General features: G+C 39.7%; 1 protein-coding gene across 1 annotated transcript in view; it reads left to right on the forward strand.

The window, feature by feature from the left end:
* p3h2 (prolyl 3-hydroxylase 2) overlaps positions 1-19449 on the forward strand; it is a 44406-nt gene that overhangs the window by 14198 nt on the left and 10759 nt on the right. The window contains exons 2-4 of the mRNA XM_077584867.1: positions 13503-13655; positions 14489-14678; positions 18563-18694. Of these exons, the coding sequence (XP_077440993.1) occupies positions 13503-13655; positions 14489-14678; positions 18563-18694 (475 nt within the window). The remainder of the gene's footprint in view (positions 1-13502; positions 13656-14488; positions 14679-18562; positions 18695-19449) is intronic.

Here is a 19449-nt window from a genome sequence, read left to right on the forward strand (position 1 = left end):
GTAGAAGTTGGCATTGGTTCCCGCCAAAGTCACAGCCTTGACATTAAGTGAAGCTAAGTGTCAGAGCGGCACGACTGTGAATGTTCAGGATTCTTGGAATAGCAGATACAACAGACCACATATCGTAGCTCGTGTTGTGTTATTTGACTGTTGAGAAGCAGGCCGGTGGTGCGAAGTTGCGCAATACTGCTGAGGTTTGTGGACAATTGCGAGCCAAAATTTAACAGCATCTGCGCTTTTCTTCAAGTGAACTCACCATTATTTATACTTCTCAAGCTGTTAGCCAAGAGAGTTTCTTAAACCCAATGGAAGCACGTGCAGACACACGTTCGCAAAGATACAAAAAAAAGTGCCTGAGGTGCAGGCTGTACGCGGTGGCAGGGAATCCCACGCAGAGTGGGACGCAACAGCAAGCAATATCTGAGCATGTGTCCTCTGACCCACACACATCTCACTCTGACTTCTGTGTAACCTCAACAACAGAGTACAGCACATGTTTTTATTTCCCAAGCAGCTCTTAAGAGACGGGGCTGCTATTTCGAACGTATAGTAGAATGTGTTTGGATTTTATTGCCTGCGGCCCAGCATGACTGACCACAGAAGAAACTATTGCCAGGTGGCTCAATTCTGCCATGCTGGCTGAGGGAAGCTGATGGATATCTCTGTCTCCCTAAATGTTTCAGGGTTGGCTGGTAAGAAGGCATGACACTCTAGTCGGACTTTAACTGGGAAAAACAGCACACACCGTAACATTTATTCCACATGGAGTCGGGTGCAATTAATGGTTTTGAGTTTGAAACCGTATCGGAATGAATTATGTGCTATTGTGTAATCACTTGGCCGCCCGGCCAGTATAGCAGACTTTTCATGCCATGCGGTGGATTTTAATAGTCCTTGATTCAATTTAATGGCTCACTAAGAATTAACTAACAGCAACAGAGCATAAATAGAAGAGAAAAAAAGGCAATAATAGCAACATTTAAAGCTTAAGAGTTCTATTTTCGTAGAAAGGTGCATGTGGGCTCTGCGTAAAAATGGGCGGCAAATTTCATGCCGGGGCAAGTCTAGTCTATTACTACTACTGTCTACTGTGGGCCGTGTTGCCTCTCTGGGCATTCCGGTGAGAACAGTGGCGCCGCGCCCCTGGCGCATCTGGCAATTTGGTAGCAGAAAGTACTACACTCTGCCTAAAAATCATAGACTGTTTTGACACACACTAGTTTATGGTAAATGGACTGTTTTTTATATAGCGCTTTTATCTACACCAGAAGGTGCCTAAAGCGCTTTACAATGCTTCACATTTAACCATTCATGTACACATTCACACGCCACGGGGTGAGGATCAAACCCACAACCTCATGGATGGGAGACGACCACTATACCACTGACCCATACCGCCTTGGAATGAGAAGGAGAGTGGTTAAAAAAAAAAAAAAAGCTGATTTTACAGGTGCTACAACAGCATCACAACCAGAGACGAACTGTCAACCGTTTCCAAACTATAATAAGGACAGAAATTCCTTCCTTCATTTCTAGAATTTAGGCATATTTTTGCTTCAGTCCTAGAGTGGCAGTGTGTAATGTCAACAGTGTAGAGCATGTGGACTCACGCCAGTAGGAGCCCCTCATGGGTGGCCTAGCAAGATTGACTGCAAAAGGATATAGAATCTGAAACGTTTTTTCATCAGTGAAGCAAACATTGTAAGGAGTCAGTCTTGGCTCTGGTTCCACCTCTGCTTACGCCGCCGCACCAGGAAGAAATCCAAATCTGGAATTAAGCTTTGTGGTTTGTAAGAGCTCAATTTCATTAAATAGTCCAATCACTGAGACAAAGTCTTCTGTTCGGTTCTTAATACGGCGTGCAATATAAACCTAACGGACATTCAGAGAATCAGCTGGGGCCAATTGGATTAGTTTGTTGGTGTTTGGCCACATTGCAACAGCCTCCAACAGTAGAAACGTGAGCCGTGCACTTGTGGAAGTGGATCATATGAAGCATATATTATATACCGCCAGGTCTGAATGTCTGCAAGAGACGATTTACCGTTTCCAAAGTCACAGCATGTGTCATAACAGTTCATACAGGATCAAACACCTCAACTAAGCCTTTTGCTCTATAGACTCCAAGTATGATCAGCCTTATCTAACACAGACAATATTGTTGCCTAATCTGAGAGATGTCTGGAGAATGCGAGGCATGCTGGGTGCTGAGAAGTCTCAGTAAAGGGTCACCTGCCCGGCACCTACCACGACCCACGCAACCCCCACACACATTCCGTTCATGTCCAAACTCTCACGAGTCAACCATGTCAAAGAAGAAGGAAGACTTTTTAGACCTGTAGACAAGATGGTAAAACAGATAGACAGCATCACAGAAACCCCCACACACTGATCGTTCAGTCGGGTTCAGCCGCGTCACTTGGTGTGCAGACCAATTGTGTGTATTTGTGTGCATGTGAATGTGTGTGTGTGACCTGAATTCCTGTCGGCATGCTGTGTGTCAAGGATGCTACATCTCTGTAATGCGACAGCAGCAATAGGGGCCATGTTCATAAAAAAGACCAGACCCAGACCTTTTAGAGGCCCCTGATGAGGCAAAAACCAGTCTTTACCTGTTGGACAGTCCGTAAGATTCTGATTCTGATTTTTAGGCAGGTCATTTTGTGGATGTCACTTTTCTTTATGATCTTAAACATTTGACATTTTTATTAGTTTTTAATAAATGTAAATCATCTGCTTCCTTAACAGGTTGATCGTTTACACCCAAACTGTGTTTTCATTCATTTTGTATGTTAATACGAGAGAAAATCCAGATATCCAGCTGTGTCGTCTACAGCCAGACATTTTTAGTTTTCTCGGATTCCCCTGCTGCATTGTTTCATGTTCTCATTAAAATTTTGGCTTTAGATCATGTTGGGTGAGTACAATGTCAGTTCATGCAGAGTACAGTCCAGCTCATCTGTGATCTGACAGATATTTCAGTTGTTTTATTCTCTCTGCTCGCTCTAACATATCCTTTAAATGATCCGTCACACTTTTGATGCCACTTTGGTTGGATTTGTTGCTGGGATATTGTTTATTTTCTTGGGGCATTTTGCTTGCCACCTTTCTTACTGTGCAAACATCTTAAGACATTAGATAAGTATTTTTAGCAGTCCATTGATGACTATACATATAGCTCAAATATAACTCAAAAACTCAGTCCATGTCAAATTTCAGTTTATTAGTCGGAAGTCTATTTCCTGGCTCACAGAGGATGTCAAGCAGATGGGCAATGACATTTTGATACTGGTGTGAAGAAGGTCATTACGTCAACAAAGCCAATTGAAAGGGTAGAAAAGTCCCGGAAGAGGCAAACAAATATAGCATGAGTTCATTTGGCCTTCACTGAGGTAAACGTTTCTGTGTGACAGCTTAAATATGATAAAGGAAGTTGTTAAGCCCGGCTCACGGCTATTATACTTTTCAAGCCGATTTCCCAGTCCATTGTGTCAGTAATTAGCCTCCTTGGGGGGCGCTCACCTCACATCAGTATATGTGTTTCTATGGCGTTTTTATGCACATTCACTCTCATGCCAGCCACGAAGCATTTTACTTTATGACCACACACTCCGATTCTCATCAAGTTTGTGTAAAAGGCCAAATGAAATGCCTGACATGTCAACCCCATGACATGGCTGCACGACGGGTGGCTCTTCAAACAGCGTCCCAGAGGGAGAAAACGTCTGGCGGAGAAAACTCCAAATTAAATCATGACTGAAATGTTTTACTGTTCAAATGCACTTTCAATAAAGCTGTTATTTATTTATTTTTACACACATTCAACAAGTTGCGCCAAAAGACCTCTTAATGGTTGAACATGACGTGCACTCCTTTTTCAGTGTGTCCACATGAACAGATCCAGCCTTACTACAGTTTTCAAACCAAAGACCTAACATTATTTTCTGAATTGATTGCGCAATGTTTTATTTAGTGTTAAGTAAGTGAATGTGGAGGTCAATCTTAAAATAACAATGGATTTATTCTGAAATTACAAGGAAATAAGCAAAATAATCAGATTTACTGGTGGATTGACCCTATTCTTACCCCGCAGTTTGAGCAGCAAATTAAAAAGTAATGAAAATTAAGCAACGTGCTTATTTTATGTTGCTCTAATAGTTTGAGGCATTATAAAAAGACAAGAGATATGGTTATTCTCATTTGAGGTTTTTGTCTGTGTATGGAAGGTTTGAATGGATGAAAAACACTTCAAGCCCTATTTTCGTGCCCAGCGTAACAAACTGTGATAATGGGTGGAGTTTTATTTCATTTGGTATTTCCACAGTGAAGCGCAGTTAAAAATGTGAATTTACACCGTTGTGGGAGTGAACACAGCCGACTTGCGTCCCGGCCAAAGGAAGCAGCTTCTCGCACTTGGCAGGCCGCCTTCCACCCCCGATCGTGCGTGACAAACCCGACCCACCCATATAGAAGTGCCAGGAGACTGCTTTTAAAAATATACTAAAGATGATGATAATGATGATAATAATGCTCGGACGGTCGACGATAACTCTTCCAGGGTTGATCGATGGGCGATTATGTGACAGTGCTGCTCTGTCATTGTTTGAGTCGTGCCCAGAAAAGCAATGATCTCACCACTTTTGAAATTTTACCTGGAACTATGCGGTCAAAACTTTTGAACGTTCCATAACGTGAGCTGGAAAAAATCTGCTGACACAAGAACTGGTCAGTATATCAGTTTTAAAAAAAGCAACTGCCATGCTGGCTGACTTCCCCTCATATTCAAATTTTCTCTTAATTGATTACCCGATTTTCTCTTAATTGATTACCTGATTGCAGACATTGCGGGTTGACATCAGCAATGGTCTGGAATGTGAGCGCTCATGTAAATGTGCCCTTTGATTGACTGCTTTTATCAAACAGCTGACATCAGCAATTATTGAAGGTTACAAGTGATAACAAAAATCTTAAGATTACCAGATGAGAGGAAATGGAATTTATTCATCCATAGGAAAGCATTATTTACGTCTCTATCCAGGCTGCTCAGCATAATATTGTTACGTCAAGTATAAATCACAGTGCGCTGCATTCAGTCTTTGGATTCTATTTTTGTGGACAGTGTATATGCATTCAGCGTAAAAACTGGCACATCTTGATTTTCGGGCCTGGACAAGTCAAGTTGACCGTTTTGGGTCATTTGGCAAACCACACTTGCCATGCTGGGCATTCCAGCAGGCCGAGAGTGTTTTCCTTTATACTCCCTTGGTGCCAAGGTTTTTATAGTTAGTGAAAGTGAATGAAAACAAAACAGCTAACCGAAACTACATCTTCGGTTTATAAAAGTATCTTCGGTTTATAAAAGTAACTAAGACTAATTATAATAATTATAGCAAAAATATCCTTTGTCTTGATTTTAGCCAGTTGACAATTTTAAATGCATTAATTTTAAAGTCCAAAGAAGAAGGTCATATGAGAATTGTAGTATATGTACTTTATTACACAATACTACTTTCACCTTTTTTTTCCCCCTATCATGCAATTGACAAATATTCTATCAAAAAAAAAAAATCTAAAAATTAACATAAAACAAAGCATTTTCGGAAAATAAAAACTAACATAATTGCTTGGGAAAAAAACTAAGTAAAATGAAAAATGCTAAACTACCAAGTATTCCTGTATAACCCTGCTCGGCGTACCCAACATTTTGCTGACTGAAAGTAAACTCGGCAAGACTTTAGACGGGGTCCAAAAACGGATTGTCATGGTTCCACTGTATATTCACATTGTGTAAACTCTGCAAGATGTGTGTGTACATATGTTGTCAAATGTATACCTCCCACAGTAAAAAGAAGTCATCTGATTCTGACTCTTTACAGACACCGTGGAACAACTTTTGTCTTGACACAGTACCAAACCAGACCAATTGAATACATTTTGCTTTTCTCTTGGGTATGTGTTGGGTGCGTGGGGGCGGCCGAGGGTGAGAACTGAGACTGTATGAATGCTGGCATTGTCTGCATATTGACTGGCTCCCACACACACTCACAGTGTGTCGTTTTGGATCCATGCTGTGAGCATTTGTCTATTTAAGAATTAGCATTTACACACCATCATGCTGGTGTGGCTAGTGGAGAGGCTTAGTAAGTCCGCACGCATGTGAGACCTTTGATCTCGGAGCCCCGTGCTTGTAAATGTTCCGGTTAAAGTGACACTCCTTTTAGATAGGGAAATCCCCTTATCTTCCCTGGTGAATTTTGGTCAAATAAAATAACCCTGATGTTGGGAGCATTCGTGTCTTTTTCATTGTGTTCTGAAAAAATGCACTTTATAGTTTCTTTCCTCCGACAAGGCCATACATCATTTTCTAAAGTTTGAGCAAAGGGTGGAAAAATGTGAATTACGCAAAATGGCAAACCTTTCTTTATTTTCCACTCACTAAAAGTTCCTGTTTGGAAATATTTGTGTATACGCCTTGACAAACACATTTATCTAACATGAGAAGCTCACAGCTGTGAGCCAAAGAGTTTTTCTTCCCAGTCCAGGAACAGACACCTTGACGTGAAAGGAAACAGTTGTGGATTCGCAAATAGGAGTGTCAAAAATAAGATGGCAGGTGAACCAATCCTGTTTTTAGCTTTTGGAAGAAAAGAGTGTGTGTTACTGTTCTCCAGGAGAGAATGTGAGAGGGTTGCAGGGGGGTGGAAGACATTATGGCCCATTTTCTGCCCTGTCTGCATTACTTTAAACATTCCCACACCTTTTTGAGGTTTCTAACACAAAGCTGCCCTTTAAGGCCCTCAACCTGCCCAGGAAGCTCAATCAGACATGGTAAATACTCCCAAGCCTGACGAGGGCTACAGTAGCCGATGTGGTGTCAGTTTGCTTTGGGAAAGAGTAACATTTTATCCCTGAGTGTGAACTCCCTCACCGCTTCAATGAGCTGTCACCGGAGATGGAAAGGAAGCGGCCATTTCCCCTTACACCAAATGATGTCAGCTGCAACGCAGACAAGGTTACAAATGGTCAAACAATCACCTGATTTTAGAGTAGCTTGATGCTGATTGGCTCATCATGGTTGTGAACTAATGTTTGGGATCAGGCTCAAGTATATTACATGGACAAAAGTGTTAGACGATTACAATTTTTAATTGTAATTAATCGCATGACTTCAATAGTTAACTCACGATTAATCACAAGTGAAGTCATGCGATTAATTACGATTAAAAAAATTAATCGCCTAACGTCCCTAATTTTTAATAATCTTTTCTTTTTTCTTTTTTTATTGTGCCAGGCGATTAAAATTTTTGATGGTAATTAACTGCATGACTTCAATAGTTAACTCACGATTAATCACACATTTTATATCTGTTATAAATGTACAATAAAAAACATTCTAGGTTTTCATACTCTTGTTAACAAAAGTGAGGAAAAAATTTCAACTAATAGAAATAGTTCAAATGAATTTTTGACGTCTATAGCCGTCAATGGCAGTGAATGAGTTCATTTTTAAAAATCCACCCGTTTTAGTCCATCTCAGGGGGCGGCCATTTTGCGACGTGCTGTCGACTAAAAATGACATCACAGTTGCTCAGGGCTCAGGCAATGACCAATCAAGGCTCACCTGTTTTCTGAGTTTGGTCATGTGACATTCACAAGTTGCCAATCAAGGCTCACCTCTTTTCTGAGTTTGGTCATGTGACGTTCGCAATCTGAGCTGTGATTAGCCAATACCTGAGCCCTGAGCAACTGTGGCCATTGTCATTCGACAGCAAGTGACAAAATGACCGCCCTCTGAGATGTATTAAAAACGGATAGATTTTTCTCCTTAACTCATATTACACAAACACAATATTAATCAGGATGTTATATTTAGACTAGTGAGGGCACATTAAACATTTTGTAAATTAAATTTGGGCTTGACTTTTCCTTCTGGTTTGGAGTGTCTCCGCAAATAAGTTGAGCCTCATACCTTTGTCCATATAGCACGTGTTCATTTTCTTTCTCCCTTAATGAAAGCCAGAGGTCTTATACTTCTCAGCTTCTTGTGTCTGTTGTCTGTCACATTATTCATTGGACAGCCTGTCTGCCAGCCAGGCAGATAAACCATTGAACCCACAGATGGGGGAGCGTGGGCTAGTCATGCCTCGTGTGTCTTCCCGAGCTAATGAAAGAGGCTTTCTAGTGGTGACAGCGGTGAAGCCTTTTCCAGAAATTCCTTAGGCATGACCTTATAGGAGGAACGCTGTGGTCCAGGGTGGGGACAAGACATACAGAAAGAGGCCACTGTGCAAGGCTGTCAGCGGTAATGGACAGATGAGAGGAATGGGCGGTGTGATGGGAGGGAGGGCACGTGGGCAGACAGCTTTCGCCTATGACATCACCAACAGCATTTCGGAAGTTTTTTTTTTCCACCCCATGTGCATTTAACCCGTTTGCTCACGTGCATGGAAGACATAAGTTACTATATCATATGTTCAAGTTGTACTTGATGTAGCAGTAGAGGAAAAACAAACCCTTCTCTGGCGTGGTTATTCAATGAAGAGATTTATTCATAACTTGAGTGAATAATAATATGTTAATACAGAAAGCATTCGTTAAAGCAGTTCCGTGTTCATCAAAGCTGGAAATCAATGATGGAAAGGTTGATTTATTTTTGACACATCAAGACAAGTTTACAAAAATGTATCATGCTGACAGGAGTAGTCATATTTTAGGGTGCAGTAGTTCCAACATCCAGAAGATATTTTCCATTCTTCAAAGTATTTTCAATGAATCGGCAAAGTGCTCGTTGTGTGCATTCGAATAGGAGACAGTGAAGTATTCAGCAGCCATTCAGACACATTTTCCTTTAGCGTGACCTTCATGTCACATACTGCTGCCAAGTATTAGTGCCAAGCATAGCTGCTACTGTACTCTCCTGTAACATATTAAATGGGGCACATGAAACACAAACTAATGATTCACTTCAAACATTTGCATCTATTTTCATGTTTTTAAAACAGAATTGAGACAGCCTGTCACAGTTTGACCCATGGTAGAAACCATACAAAGACTCCATTCTTAACTGTTATATTGATTTTCATATAGGTGTGCAATATAATTCAAGTCGTGGCAAAAGTAATTATTTAATACTTTGCTGTGGGAAATAACAATGCCAGAAACAGGCTAGAATTAACATAGAGGTTTGACCACAGTAATTCTTGCATCTTGTATATGTGAAAAATAATTATGAGTAAGTTTCCACCCAGTGACTTATTAATTGCAAGGCATCTTAATGTCTGTCATTTTGAATGTCACACAAATAATACCATTCGCGGTTTGGGGTGTGCCTCCACCTTGGAGATTCAATAGTTGGGTTTTCCACACCATCTCAGGTTGGTGCAGTCGTCAACCAAAAGAGACAACCAAGACAACCAAAACAGTCTTGTTGAGATTGAATCTCAATGCCTTGAGAATGATATGAATGAGAATAATAACAAGCATGCTTCAAAACAACTATATATTTTCAAGCTCCAATACTTTCCCAGTGATATGAGGTGGAAAAGTGTTCTGTTTTTTTCCCCCCTCCTGTCAAAGCCATTATTCTTAACATTTTTACTGCGTGTTATAAATACTCTGACTTTTTCTTTCCAAAACAGTTCCCTGGAAGAGAATAAAATGTTTTATTAGCTTCCACAACATTGGCCATGGCACTCTTCAGCCTCTAGTGGCTGAAATAAACACTACAACAACAATTGATCATTGCAACGATACAAATCCAGAATAGTTGCTAGATGGTAAGTTATTAAATTAACATATGATAAATGGAAATTGTCCTCTTTTTTTCCAGGTATATTATCCCCTTTACTTTTTGTTGATGTCTAATATGAGCAAATACTTTTTTCAATTGTTAGTTAAAATGTTTTAAACTCAGAAATGAATGTTTCACCTTCTTATCATAAATTCCACCTCCTGTTATTTCTAAACTGTTGGAATGTCTACACTTCAAATACATCTGCAATCATAATTCAAGCCCTCCGTCTGTGGCTAATATGTTGTTTACATGACTATTTGGGGGGTAAGCACCTGGTGACGAATTCCTCTCAAAGAGGTCCTCATAGCTGCAGGAAATCACTAATAGAAGAGTAAATATTGTTCTTATTATAACAGCCCAAGTAGCTACCAAGTTGACGTGTTCCACTGCCGAATGGTTGAGATTAGGATGCATTTTGTCTGTTTGTAAATTGGCTTAAGGGGTTGTTTGCAATGGGATGCTGCAACTTGGCAGCAAAGGTTGCATGCTTAGTACATGTTTAGTTTTGCCACCGGAGTCACGGCCTAAACATTATTTTTAATCCTCTAAATGCTTCTGTCTAACGATGTATACAAATACTGTAGCCTACTAGTGTCTACAGCTGCACTAATAAGTAGGTTTGCTATAATGTTAACATTCTCCTGTGTAGAACATTCCTGAAATGCTGAATCAACCCCCTCGCTGACCTTATAAAGCGTTATGAACATATTGTACTTATAGTCACAGATGTTTTCCGCTCTATCGCATAAAATGAGTCCATATAGGCCCCAGACAGTAATAAGCAGGTGCAAATCTTTAGGGGTGTAATTAAATTCAACTTTTGAAAGTTACGTAGGTGACATTTGCGCACATTTGATGGCCGTGTAAATTGTTTCCTTCCCGTAAAAGTCAAAGCATTCAAAACGTCCTTCCAATTCCTATATCGCTTATCCTCGTCAGGATCAGGGCAGGAACTGGAGTCGATCCCTGCTGACTCCACCTTGGAATTTAAGTGAGAATTGATTACCACTGCATCTGCATGACCGTCAGTTCATTTGTACTATCACTAACGCAAAACACGCATGATGGAAATGATCATTCAGTGCAGGTATTGTCTGAACTAGTTTGGCTGTGACGGAAGAGAAAAGTGTCAAACGGTTGTCCAGGCCAGACGCACCCTCAGGCAACAGCTGATTCCAAGCATGGGTGAGGTACTGGAATGATTAATAAAAGAAATACATGTACTGTACATTGTAAGAAAATGAGCCTGGGAGTTTTGTGAGACGATCAGGCAAGCACTGTGCCTGGAGTATGCTAATGTGTTTAGACCTGTCCCAGAACGTCAGAAACCAAATGTAATGTGCTTTAATTTTCCTATCTGATTGTGATTTATTGCCGCGGATAAGAGACTCATAAAATCTTTAGCAGATTACTGCACTTTCAATATTGGCATACGTTATTGTGTCAGACCAGGTGTATTTGTGGTCGGTTCAGCACTTCTGGCACTTTTGAAGGGCAAAGTGAGGACTGAGTTTCTAAGTGCAAGTCACCTTTAGCTACTCATTTAAAATGTTACAGTAGGTCAAAGAAAAAATGTGCCCACATGCTATGAAATGTTTTCATTCCTTGGCATTGGTTTATTGTTGTGTGTTTGACGTTGAAATGATGCATACTTCTAGCAATGTGGCATTCCTTTGAGAACAGACTGTTTGATGAGCACAACCTACAAACACATACAAATAGCCAAACCAAATCTCCACCATAGCACCATAAGCCTCCAGAATTGCTGTCATAACATATTGCAAGTCTCTTGAATACCATGCATTCCAAACACAATTTCCTCCCAAATATCATATTTGGGGGTTCTTGACTGCCATGTGTATAATAGTAGTGTACAAAAAACAAGCCCTTAGATTGTATTAATACTTGTGACATTGTGTGGAACTTGTTCCAAAATCTTCATCAGTTTTGAATGAGTCTTTTTACCCAGCCAGTTTGATTTGAGCCACTGTGGTAGTATTTGTGTATTTGTCGGGACGTTTATGTTAAGCTGTGATGATCATGCATAATGTTTAAGATTCATTCGGGTGCTGGCTTGGGGAAAAATATATACAGTAACAGAAGGCCCGCAGCTGTGTTTGTGCTAGGTTGGTGTACAGTACTTGACTATTTATCTTTCGCTTCCCTAAAGCCAGGTGGTCTTTAAGGAGTTAAGGAAATCTGGGGTCTCGGCAAGTAACTTCCTTGCTTTTGTCTTCAGGACTCACACAAAACATGCAAACAGATGAGCCGATAGCGGTGTCACGTTGTTGAATCGTCTTGAGCATAAAGGCTTGCAGCAACACAGCAAATGCTGTTTTCTTGAGACTGCTTTCGTTAACCATCAGTTAGCGAAAGGTCATCTTATCTGTTTGCTGCGATCTGGTGAACCTTTGATGGTACGTCGACTACACTGTATCTCCTCAAAGCTCCCTGGAATGCAGCTGACACCATCTCAGTCGAGCATATCCAGCTGAGGTTTGATTTCCCACATGGAATTGTCCTGCCTGGATCTGTCTTGCAAGGACAATATTTTTGGTTGACTGTAAAATACTTTACTCAACTGTAACTCCACAGAAAATACTTTCAGTTTTGTACAGTAGATTGTGCGTTAGCCTGTGACTTATTTCCTACCAATGTAAAGCAGCTTGTTATTTTTGATGGAAGCTCAGCTGTCAGAAGAGAGTATGAGAAAACATGCACTCTGCTTTAAGTTTGCACCTGTCATCAACTTGAAGGATTTAAACAGATGGAGTTTGGTGTCTGTATGACGTAAATGTAATGTTGGCTGCTTTGTGGCCTGTCATGTCTGCTCCTGTCTGTCTGTATGTATTCTTTCATTTGAAACTTCTCCACTTGATGACGATATCATCAAATCTTTAACCATTGAAAAATAAATGCATTCTTATTTTTACAGTATGATTGTATTATCTTAATGTTGATTATTTGATTCGGGTGAGCCAACCTAAATTTAATTCTTAAAATATGCTGACATCTATTGTTTCCAGTTCATTGCTATATCAGATGGTCAAGGAAACTGATGTGGCCAAACACGTCACAACTATATTTTCTTTCTTTTTTTGTTAACAATAGGAAGCAAAATTGAGAGAGACAATGTCATAGGGTAGCCCAACAAGCTCCATTCAGTGGCGAAATATAAAAACTTTTTTTTTGTCCAAACCTGGTCTGAATAAAAAAAACAAAAAAAACAATTCAAGGCTTGGCTCTAGATAAATGTACATTGTTTGAATTCTGAGGAGATGAACGATTGCCTCAAGTTCTAAACATGTAATAAATCTGTTCAGTTCAGACCCAGCGTCTTTTTTTTCCTCCTTCATTTGATTTGTTCTGTGCCAGGAGCAGATGTTTTGCACTGCCACAAAAAAATTAGGGGTAGGCCATATTGCTTTTAGGCATGGTATAGTTTATTAGGTAACTACAGTATAGGTTCTCAATACAATGGTGTGTGTGTGTGGGGGGCACACTGCACTGCACTGCACTGCACTGCACCATTTTGTCCCAGGAATGCTACCAAAAAAAGTTGACAAACAAGAGTTTGTGTTTGTAAATGAGATGGTCGTCATATCTGTTTCTATTTTCCTATTTTTAAAAATGTCATTTCTCTCCATTGAAAACGATGTATTTTTCATTTTTAAAGTATTGACAAACACTCCTCTCTGTTCTCCTCTAGCTGAAACAGCCTGAAAAAGCGGCGGCTGCAGCTCACACCTACTTCCAAGCCAATCCAGAGCATGTGGAGATGAGTCACAACCTGGAGCAGTACAAAGATCAACAGGGGCTCCAAGAGGATCATTTTGTCGATCGAGAAGCTCGGCCTCACCAGGTAAAAGGAGGAGATACTTGGATGGATGGTATCAAGTACCTGAGTTTTTACATATATTATTGTTACTTGAATTTCTTGAGGTGTCAGATTTGTTTTTAACTTTGAGTTGTGATTGCACTGTATACATACTGTATATTTGGTTTGTGGTTGCACATTTTAGCCAATTTCTCCTACTGCAGCATTTGACTGGCTGTCATAATTCCTGATCATTGTTTTTCTTTTCAGTGCTTAACATAATGGTAAAAGTAGTCGAAGTATGAAGGGCTCTTTATGTTAATGGCCCTTCAACGACTGGAAAGTGCTGTTTGTGGTTAGGTTGAGCACACTGAAGAGGATGGAATTCTTTGTGTGCTGCTCCACTGAGAATCTTTCACCCTCTCTTAGCCCACTTCTGTTTTTAGTCTCGACCCATATGTTGGACCTCTCCGTCAAGCTGTTCTGAGTTACTACCGCCCCACATGGATCAAATCTGGCCACAGTAATCTGTCAATGAAACCCACTCGGTTTGATGGTTTCAATTACTTTCACTCTACTTCACCTTCTAATGCCAGTGTAAACAGACATTCTCTGAGCCATTACATTGATGGTACATTGTTATTTAAAATGTGGTGCTTATTTTTGTGTGCTTTGGCTTATTCTCTCAAAATGCAGTTTGTGTTCATTTGAAACAAGAGCAGTTCTCCTACCGTCATGTGTACCAGAAGACTTGTCACTTTTTTTTTAATGAACAAGTTATAGGTTGCTTTTAATGTCTTTTTGACACTGACAAACAGCAACACATGGTATATTTTAATACATACAATATAAAGTTTTCCTCTTTTCCTCCATTGCAGCGCTTCTTTAGTGAGGCAATGAACTTATACGAACGAGGCGACTACGTGGGGGCCAGCCGTCTTTTCGAGGAGGCTCTGGTGGAGTACTACAAAGCTGACGTGGCGTGTCGGGCCTTGTGTCAGGGGCCGCATCAGTTTGAGGACCACGATCACCTTCATTACCGTTACAGCCTCTACGAAGTCATTTCAGGTAACAACTGACACCTGGACAGCACTCGCGTATGCAAAACTTACAAACTGGATGTAACGCCTGCCATTACTTTTCGAATGGCATCTATGACACAACGATGAAATGAGTTCATGTCAGGCGATACAAGTTCTGTGGAATGTTGCTGCTGTAAACATACTGTAGATCAGAATGGTTTTGAAGGCAATTCACTCAAGAAAGCAGTTTGACTTTCACTTTATTCTACCCCGATTTCAAAATATTTGTCCGCATAAGAAATCATGGATAATGAACTGCTTAGGGATTTTTGATACCACTTGTTCAGACCAATAGCAGTACGAGTACTGAACTCTTGAGTACATACCACATGCCAACACGGCTAGTACTAGTACTTTTGATAAATAAAATTGAAAAAAAAAAACAATGACAGATAACACAGCCTGCTTTTCTACATATGCAAATAAACTATTTAAAACTAAAATGGAAAAAAAAAATTGTAATTGAAGGAATGTATTAAGATATTTCCATTTCAGAAGCAAAAATGTTTTCCTCCACGCTCCACTGTCTGTGTCAAGGTCTAATTTGTGAACATATCACATTGATGATTAACTACGATCCTCAAGTAAACATTGCTTTAAAAATTGTCATTTTTATTACCAATTACTTTTCCTTTGACTCTCTTTCTGTTTATTTTATTCTATTTTGGATCATTCTGAATGTAAAGATCGGTTTGGGGCAGGAGCGAATCTATTCTAGTGGGATACCCTAAAACCATAAATTGTCTTGTTTAAAAATAACAGAAATCCCGCTAAAATAACTATCGTACATAATTGCTTGACTTATTAGTTTTAGCGTATTTAATAGTCAGACAATGTCAAAGTGGCCCTCGCATCCTTCGATTCTTCTGTATGCGGCCCTCAAAGAAAACGGTTTGGTCACCCCTGCTTTACAGTAATCATTTTGTAAATGTGTTTGTTCTCCGGAAAGCGTTTTCCAAAGGATGATTCCGATGAGTCCTCATGTGTCTAACTTGAAAGCAATGAGCGTGTTGAGTTTGAGCTGGAAGCATTTTTTTATCAACCTATCGTGACTGTTCTGTTTGGCCCTGAGCCTGAGCTAAGCTTTGTTGTGCTGAAAGAGCCCGGGGAGGCTCAGACGAGGCCAAACAACGCTCTTTGTGCTCACTAGGTGATCAAATCTGCCTGGCAGTGGCTTGGCTCAGGATGTCATTTGGCGACGAGTCAAAGGCTGAAAGGCAGTAATTTGATCTCACTGCATCCCTCTATTTATATAATGAAAATTACATTTAAAAGTTTCTTGTTGAATAATATTGAGTGAGAAAATATGCACACTTGATTCTCTCATTTTTAGGTAGTTTAGTTACAGTGCAAATAATTGGCTTCCTGCATACAATACAGTTGCAGAAAGAGATCTATATCAAAACACACAAATATAATCAGCGCAAAAAGTTGCTGGGTGTTTGTGTTGAGAGCAATCAGTGGAAATAGTGGTGGCTTTTGTGCAATAGCGCCAGCTTAATCACTGACGAGCATTCCTTGTTTTGAATATGTGAGGCCTAAACATAGCTAATTAGTGTTGGATGGGTTTTGTTTGACTTATAATCAGAAGATTATTTTCAATTCCACTCTTGGAGCAAGATGTTGGTTGTGATGTTTATTTTATTGTGTGACTTTGGAGTGTAATACTTTCAAATCTACTCTCAAAATATTATTGAGAAAGAGGGTGAAAAAAACAACTTTTTTTTTTCAATATGACCCAATAAGTGAGTTTAATCACACCCGCTGCACGTTTCTGTACATAATTTATGTACAGTTGAGATGTGCTCTTGAGACTGAACAGACCACAACAAGGCAGGGGGAGGAAATCAGGCTTGCAGCTGCACTGGGGTGATCTTAGTGATCATTCACAACATTCAAACCCGCAACGGGCCACAGCGCTGGTTTTCCTCTCAGGTCTCGACCTGAGGAAGTGATATATTTGCTATCTTCCCAAAAAGGTCACCAAGCAATTTTGTCATCACCACGAAGACACAAAAATGAAACACTGTATCCTGATCGCTAACAGGGAGTGACGTGATGGGTGATGATACACATGTTTTATCCCCACAGACAAAATTCAGATTAACTCATTCACTGCCACTCACTGACGGCTATAAATATTCAAAAATTAATTTGAACTATTTCCATTAGTTTCACATTTTTTCCAGTTCTGCTAACAAGAGTATAAAAACCTAGAATTTTTTTTATTGTACATTTAGAACAGTTATAGAAATTTGTGATTAATTGTGAGTTAACTATTGAAGTCATGCGATTAATTACAATTAAAAATTGTAAACGTCTGACACCCCTAATTTTTAATAATCTTTTTTTCCAATAGTTAACTCGCAATTAATCACAAATTTTATATCTGTTCTAAATGTACAGTAACAAAATTCTAGGTTTTCATACTCTTGTTAACAAAAGTGGAAATAAATTTGAAACTAATAGAAATAGTTCAAATGAATTTTTGACGTCAATGGCAGTAAATGAGTTAATAGACAAATGATGACCTTAAGAATGTGAAAAGATTCTGTTCTATATCTAAGTCATTACTACAATTTTGCCTCGATTAAGGTTGGCACTTTTAGAGAAGTAGTCATTCAAAGTATATTTTAATTGTAATATATTGGCTGTCAACACCCCCAAAATGTATTGACAATAATGACATTGCAGTTGCTCAGATCTCAGGTAACAACCAATCACAGCCCAGCTTCAGAAAACAGGTGAGCTGTGATTGGTTGATGCCTGAGTCACTGTGATGTCATCTTCTGTCGACAGCAAGTGGCAAAATGGCCGTCCCCTGAGATGCATAAAAAACGGCTGGATTTTGCTGCATAATTCATATTCACAAATGTAACATTAATCATTGTGGGGTCACATATAACATATTATTGTCAATAAATGTTGAAGGTTGACTTCCACTTTAAGCTATTTAATAAAATGTTTACAAAATGTCTACATTTAAAACTAGACTCACAAGTGATATCCATTCGTAAATTTTTTGGGTGAGCTGAAGCCTATTTTAGCCAAATATGGATGAGAAGTAGAGTACTGTACACAATATTTTATATCAGTTCCTCTAAACTGACACACTTTCTAATGGAGGACATTTTGATACATTAGTTAGTTATATTGTGAAAATGAGCCTAATGTTGTGGCTCGGTACTGTATAAACACCTAAATATGTCATTGTTAATGCATCCAGATTAACATGACGGAATCACCGGCTTTCCTCCAAGTTGTCTCATTCCATGCTAGTATCTGTTTTCCATGTTTTATCTTCACCTCCCACTCCTCAAACATATCAGATGTCTTCTGGCCAATTAGCGCATGTCATTGGGGGGCGATGACTCCATGTTTATCTGAACATCAAGCTCAGTTTTCCATCGTGAAATGTAAACAAGCAATTAATCATTTTGGCCCTGTGTGTTTTATGAGATTTGCTGACATCACACACATGATCTCAGCGGTGTTAATGGCTGTGGGGGGAAACCTAATTAACCACAGACCACCCAGCAGTGTCACTTGCAACTGTGATGAAAACACAAGGGGGAACAATAGTATCCTAGCGTCTGTTGACATTTGAATAAATGCATCGTCATGCTGTATTGTTTGTTTTATTTTTGCAACAGTTAAAGGCAAAGTCGGGTAAAAAATAAAAAATAAAAATGACAATATGTTCTTTGTGGCTCCACTAGTCTAAGCACGACATTCTGATGAATATTGCGTTTGGTGGAATTTGAAATAAGCAGCAAAATCCACCTTGTTTTCATTCATCCCAGGGGCAGCCATTTTGCCAAAAGGGCCTTTCATTGAAGTAAACTTATTGAAAACCTGTTGTTTTTATAGATCACTTCACTCAGGTACTACACTGTGAGCACGAGTGCGTCAGAGATCTCGCCACCCGGCCGGGCCGCCTGTCACCCATGGAAAACTACTTGCCGCTGCACTATGACTACCTCCAGTTCGCCTACTTCAAAAGTGAGTCTCTTTACAATATGGGTGCTGACTACATGAAACACCCACATCCTGACATCAGGGTGACTTTATCAAACGCAGATACACCCAAAGATGCAGTCTGCTTGATCCTCCCAACGGAGGAATGAACTGCACCCTGTGTGACAGGACTGTCGCAGTTTTAATTACTCATGACAGTTTGTGATTAACATGTTCTTAAAAAAAAAAAAAACTTTCTGGGGCCCCAAGCATTTCAGGGGCCTCCCTTGTGAGGAATTCAAATCTATTTTGGGTTTTCATAACATGTGAAGCATACAATTGCTAATTTCTATCAGTACATTATGTGTTCTGCTCTAATTATCTTATTAAGTCCAACCTGTTAAACTGCTAGCATAAAAGCAAAACATGTTCATGTGCTTAATTACTAATAATCGTTCATCAATGGCCTTGTTTTTGTGTGTGCCGCACTAGCACAAAGTGCGTGCACTCTGGCAGAGTTTTCTTTCTCTTGGTGTTTTTATAAATGAGCGCAGGTGCCTTAGAATCTGTTGTTTGCGTTGTTATGGGAGTGAATGCAGCCAATCAATGGAAGCGGCTCCCATCATTCTATTTAAATTGAGCACAGGAGAGGTGCGGTCTATGAGATGGAGTCTATGCAGGAGATTGTAAAGTAGGTTTAAAAGGAAATCCAAGACTTGCGGATGATATAAAGTGAAGTAGGCACTTGGAGACCACCTCCAATTCCATAATAATAATAATGATTCGTTAAATGCCATGTT

Source organism: Vanacampus margaritifer, chromosome 13 (genome assembly GCF_051991255.1).
Source record: "Vanacampus margaritifer isolate UIUO_Vmar chromosome 13, RoL_Vmar_1.0, whole genome shotgun sequence".
NCBI lineage: Eukaryota > Metazoa > Chordata > Actinopteri > Syngnathiformes > Syngnathidae > Vanacampus > Vanacampus margaritifer.